General features: G+C 49.2%; 1 protein-coding gene across 3 annotated transcripts; it reads left to right on the forward strand.

The window, feature by feature from the left end:
* Positions 1 to 353: 353 nt before the first annotated feature.
* Positions 354 to 5,034, forward strand: LOC123104142 (disease resistance RPP8-like protein 3). Of its 3 annotated transcripts, XM_044525895.1 has the most exons (4): positions 354 to 660; positions 780 to 810; positions 919 to 3,578; positions 3,884 to 5,034. In XM_044525895.1, the coding sequence occupies exons 3-4, from the start codon at positions 949 to 951 to the stop codon at positions 3,897 to 3,899; spliced, it is 2,646 nt and encodes an 881-aa protein (XP_044381830.1). In that variant the 5' UTR covers positions 354 to 660; positions 780 to 810; positions 919 to 948; the 3' UTR covers positions 3,900 to 5,034. The 3 variants fall into 3 exon arrangements, with proteins under 3 accessions (XP_044381830.1, XP_044381831.1, XP_044381832.1); XM_044525896.1 differs by having other exon boundaries at positions 780 to 3,578; XM_044525897.1 differs by lacking the exon at positions 354 to 660 and having other exon boundaries at positions 733 to 810.
* Positions 5,035 to 5,507: the final 473 nt, after the last annotated feature.

The raw sequence follows: 5,507 nt of genomic DNA on the forward strand, positions 1-5,507 counted from the left end.
AGAGGGGAGAGAGTCCAAACAGGCTCTTAGCTCCGGGACTTTGGGTTCCACCATTTTTTTTTTCTTTTGCGGGAGGGATTCCGCCGTTTTTCAAACACGCGCGCTAGACCCTGCACTCCACCCGCACAGGTCGCTGGACCGCCGTGACCCGGCAGATCGAACTCGTGTCTTGGCCTTGCGTCAAGGGCCCAAGAGCGTGGCAGTAGTGCATCCACGACAAACCTCAAGCCATGGGTAGAAATGCAGTGATCCCTCCCGCGGGTCGGGACATGCATCTGACACCCAAGTGTTTGGAACCAAACGACCGAGCGAGCTTGTTGGGTGGACCAAAAATGGCTCGCTAGTCGGCAGTATTATGGCTAACGCAGAGATCCGATAGCGCATCGGTGGCCGAGCGTCCGTCTTGGAACAAAAACGAGCTACACAAACCGACAAGGCACGGTGAGGACAAGCCACGAGCTCGTCCGGCCGGGTCAACGTCCACGCTCTCCCTCCAACCCAGAGTATTGAAACATCATCTCCCTGTCACTGACGCAGGCTGCAGCATGAGCTGACCCGAGAACAATGTTTGGATGATGATCCAAGAAACCTCCACGCACGACGGAGCACAACAGCACAGATCCAGCAGAATCCAGTCCAGCGCCGTCGTCGATCCATCAGGTACACGAGCTCCACTCCAATCCCCTCATGCTCTTCGTCCTCTTCTGTTGGCACCACATAAATGTCTAATTGCTCGTACTGTATTTGCTTGCATCTTGGCTTCTGCTTCTTCTGTCTAGAGTGAAGTCAACGCAGCAGCAAATTAGCTAGGTTCGTCTCATCCTTTTACTCCCAGAATCATATCAACCTCAGTGTAGAAATATTGCCTCGATCGTCGTCTCCGATCATCTGTTAGTTTGCGTAATCTTGTGCTTTCAGTTTCAGACGCGGCAGAAATCAGTTTGAGACATGGCCGAGCACGCGGTTGCCGCCGTGCTGCAGAGGGCAGGCGCCACGGTGATCCAAGAAGTCGCTTCTCTGGGCCAGGTTCCTGCCAAGGTGGAGGCCCTCAAGTCCGAGCTCAAGCGCATGCAGTGCTTCCTCAGGGATGCCGACGCGAGGATGGAGAGGGGCGAGAATGAGATGCTCAGCCAACTGGTGTCGGAGGTCAGGGACGTCGCCTACAGCGTCGAGATCATCATTGACACGGCCAACATCTTGGCCAGGGACAACAGCAGACCGCCGTCCCTCCTCGGCGCCATATCCAAGGGCGCCTGTTACCCCGTCCACTGCAAGCGCCTGTACAGCATTGGGAAAAGAATCGATCAGGTCACCGCAAGAGTTGGTGCGATCTTTGGAGAATTCACAAAGTACAGCATTGCCAGCACTAGACTGAATGAGACAAGATACAGTATGGATGACACCGAGAGTCTGCGCGCAAGAAGACTGACGCACCCGGGTTTCGGGGATGAGGTCGATGTCATTGGCTTTGACAGTGAAATCAACCAGGTCAAGGATGAACTGCTTGACTCGGAGATCAAGGACCTCACCGTCATCTCCCTTGTTGGTCCAGGAGGGGCAGGGAAATCAACCATTGCCAGGAAGGTCTATAATCTTGTCGCGAAAAAGCATTTCAACTCCTGCGTATGGATATGCATCTCACAGCAATTTACAGTCTATGGTGCACTGAAGGATATAGTTAAAGGGGCCATGGGGAGTCAAGACTTTGAAGAATTAGGAACAATGAGCGAGATGGAAATTATAAAGAAGATCCACAGTTTTCTCAAGGATAAAAGGTACCTGGTGGTTTTAGATGATGTCTGGAGAATGGAAGACTGGGATATGGTCCAAGCCGCCTTTCCTGATGTGAAAAATGGAAGCAGAATTGTTTTGACAACTCGCAACTCGGCAGTTTCCAATCACCCCAACGCAAGAAAAATAATCCAGGAGGTAAAGCTCCTTAGCAATGACGAAAGTATAGAGTTATTTAACAGAAAGGCATTCCCTTCGTATGTCGTCCATGGCAGAGATGATCTGGATAGCTTCAGAGAACTTGGCAAGATACTTGCATTAAAATGCAATGGCTTGCCTCTTGCAATTGTAGTCATGGGAGGTTACCTTTCAAAGAATCTCAGGATCACCGAGTGGAGAAGAATGGTTGCCAGTGTAAACTGGGACGCAATGAAGAATGAAGGTGACATCAGAGCCATACTGGACCTAAGTTACTATGATCTGTCAAGTAATCTGAAGGCGTGCTTTTTGTACATCACATCGTTCCCAGAAGACTACGCAGTCCCGGTTGGCCTTCTTACAAAGTTGTGGATTTCAGAGGGTTTCATACCAAATATGCGTGGATGCTCCCTTGAAGAAACTGCGCTTGGGTATGTGGAAGAACTGGCCCAGCGCTGCTTAATCCTAATTGAAAAGAGGAGCTCCAGGTGCATCAAAACCGTTAAGGTGCATGACGTGTTGCGCGACTGGGGAATCGGGCGAGCTCGAAGAGAAGGCTTCTTGAAAGACTGCAGTTCCAGAAATGAAGTGGAGACATCATATTCCAATGAAATGAGAGCTTACAGGGTGGTTCTCTACGACTCTGTTTGTGTGAAGGTCGGTGTCGCTATGCCAAATCTGCACACCTTGCTGATCTTCAATGCAGCTCGGCTAGAAAGGAACGTCTTCTCTTTCCGAGGCTTGAATTACCTGCGGGTGCTCTACTTTGATGGCATGAGAGGGAGATGGCAGCTACCCACAGAGATCGGCTCAATGGTACATCTGAGGTACCTTGGCTTGAAAGGTGCCACATATGTACTTCCTGCTACCGTCAGTAATCTCACAAACTTGCATACTTTTGATGCAAGAGATGCCATAGTGGAAGCACTCCCTATGGATCTCTTGAGCATTTCGACACTGAAGCATGTCCATATCTACAAGGTTGAGTCATGGTCCGTGTGGAAGACCACCATGCAGAGCAACCTGAAGTCTCTCTTCATATTCCTGGCAGCCAACACGCCGAAGCAATGGGAAGGAGCAATTGACAGAATGGATGAAAGCCCCTCCTGGTGCTTTGGGAAGCACTACCGGAGTGTCAAACAGCTGGAAATTGTCGGGGCGTGTGAGGACGAGTTCGGAGTGCCCAACGACCTACATCTTCCTGATCTGCATCTCCTCCCGCACAACCTCAGACGGCTGAAAATTAGCTGTCCTAATCTGCTGAATGATAAAGACCCCATGCCGACACTTGGGAGCTGGCTGACGTTCCTGAATGTGTTGGAAATAGGGGTCAAGTCATATACCGGCGCGATCATGACCTGCCCTTCTGGTGGGTTTCCAGACCTGCACAATTTGGTGCTCCACGATCTGGATATTGAGGAGTGGATACTGGAGGATGGCGCCATGCCGAAGCTCAGGATACTAACTCTCTGCAAGTGCACCAAGCTGAAGGAACTTCCACAAGCATTGCAGCACCTAAAGGAACTTAAAAAGCTGAAAGTGATAGCGATGCCCGAGTTGGATCAAGTATTATGCTACCTGCTACACAAGGCAGGACGCGAGGTCATCATCAGGTCAAGTGAGGAGGACTTTGAGCATGTACAGATCCCGTAAGTACACACTGTGCTACATGTCTCCATTTTCAGCCGGTAGAACAATGACATGAAATCCATTGTCAGCTGGTACTTAACTGGTTTCACCTGACAGTTTAAGTACTCGCAAAGAAAAAGCTAGATATCAAAATAGAGGACGGAAATAACGGTAGGAAGAGAAAATCTCAAAGTAACAAAAGCTATAATTCACTGATGTGATACTGCATAGTTTTAACATTTAGCATGCTATCTAAAGCACCACTGTTTTTATTCTGAAGTGAACACTTATGACTAAGCTCCTCTAGTATGTCCCTCTCCTGCAGCAAGTATGACATTTAAGGAGTGGACAATGGGGAGCGGAAGCAATTTAAATTCACTGACATCATACATGCTGGGTGGAATGGATATCTTTGAAAGGTGCACAGGTTTCTCATGCGAGCTACTGACCTGATACCGACAAACTGTCAATTGTGCGTGTTTATGTCGCTACTATTTGGTATGCACTTGTATATGTGTAAACACAGTATTTTATAACGAGACTAAATGTGTATACTGTGCACCTCCGATGTACATGGCACCGTTTGTAAGGGCAACCTGGTGCATGTAGCTCCCGCTTGCGCAGGGTCCAGGGAAGGGTCCGACCACTTTGGGTCTATAGTACGCAGCCTTTCCCTACATTTCTGTAAGAGGCTGTTTCCAGGACTTGAACCCATGACTTCATGGTCACAAGGCAGCAACTTTACCACTGCGCCAAGGCTCCCCTTCACATGGCACCGTTTGTAATTTGAAAAAAAAAAAATCAAGGGCTGAGGGAGAGAAGCGCCTTCAAACATTTGTTCAAGGAGGAGATGAGACATCCCGAATTGCAGCACAGAGTGCTCTGTTCTCACATTTTGTAATTTCAGCTTATGTTGATCATTGACGTTGGGCTATAGGAACAATTGGTGAAAATTGGTGTATTGCCGTCAAGTTCGTCGACCTATGATCAAATGACTTAGAGTGGGTGACCCTATTGATAAAATGCCCTCAGTTGACAAGCATCTTCAAGGTTCGGCCTACAGGATTCTGTTTACAAAATAACATCACGTAGTCCACACTGCAATGGAAATGGAGCTTTGCCCCTGTCATCTCTTTCTATATTCTTTTTCTTCGAATGGATTGATCCAGGACAATTATACCGGGTACGTAGTTTTTCTGCTACTCCTCAACGCACCCAGATTTCAACCCAAATCCATCTCACGGAACTAGGGTTTACTACATTGCGCCGAAAATCAAAACATAGGGTTCACGGGGAGGAAATGAGGTGGCAGAAAATGGAACCGATAGGCTCACCTCGCTGCCGGGAGGGGCCGCCAGCCGCTGGGAGGACTCGACGCCCGCCGGCGAGCCGTCGCCGGGGCGGCCGCACAAACACACAGAGAGAGGGACGTTTCTGCCGTCCTTTCCAGACGCCGCCACCACGCCGTTTCCAAACTTCCACTTCCCCCCAAGTGAGCTAACACGAAATTGTAAACCTAAAATCTGATTTACATCATCATATATCTATACTACTATTAAAAGAGCAAACATGAATTCCCCAACAGACACACCATAAAGTGTACACAGAATCATCAGAAACGTTGGATTAATCCAACTAAATCATATCTAAGAATCCATATTACATCAAGGGTCTGGCACACAAATGAACGATGCAGATTAAATGTTCTGCCAGCCGACGCTCCTCCTTCGTCCTCAATTAATGGGATAGGGGATTTCTATCCCGTAATCTTCTCTCTCCCTCACAACACGCCGTCTCTCCTCCTCTTGCCCCACCGACGCGAGAGCAGATCGCCGCCACCGCCCACCGCTCCTCCTCTGCTGGCTGCTGCCCCATGGACGCGAGCGTGGATCGACGTCGCCGTTGTCCGCTCCTCTTCTGCTACTGCTCGGACGCGAACACAAAACTCA

Source organism: Triticum aestivum, chromosome 5A, assembly GCF_018294505.1.
Source record: "Triticum aestivum cultivar Chinese Spring chromosome 5A, IWGSC CS RefSeq v2.1, whole genome shotgun sequence".
Taxonomy (NCBI): domain Eukaryota; kingdom Viridiplantae; phylum Streptophyta; class Magnoliopsida; order Poales; family Poaceae; genus Triticum; species Triticum aestivum.

Bases quoted from the DNA above. Each gene is read 5' to 3' on its own strand.
- LOC123104142 (XM_044525896.1), top strand. From the start codon at position 949: ATGGCCGAGCACGCGGTTGCCGCCGTGCTGCAGAGGGCAGGCGCCACG.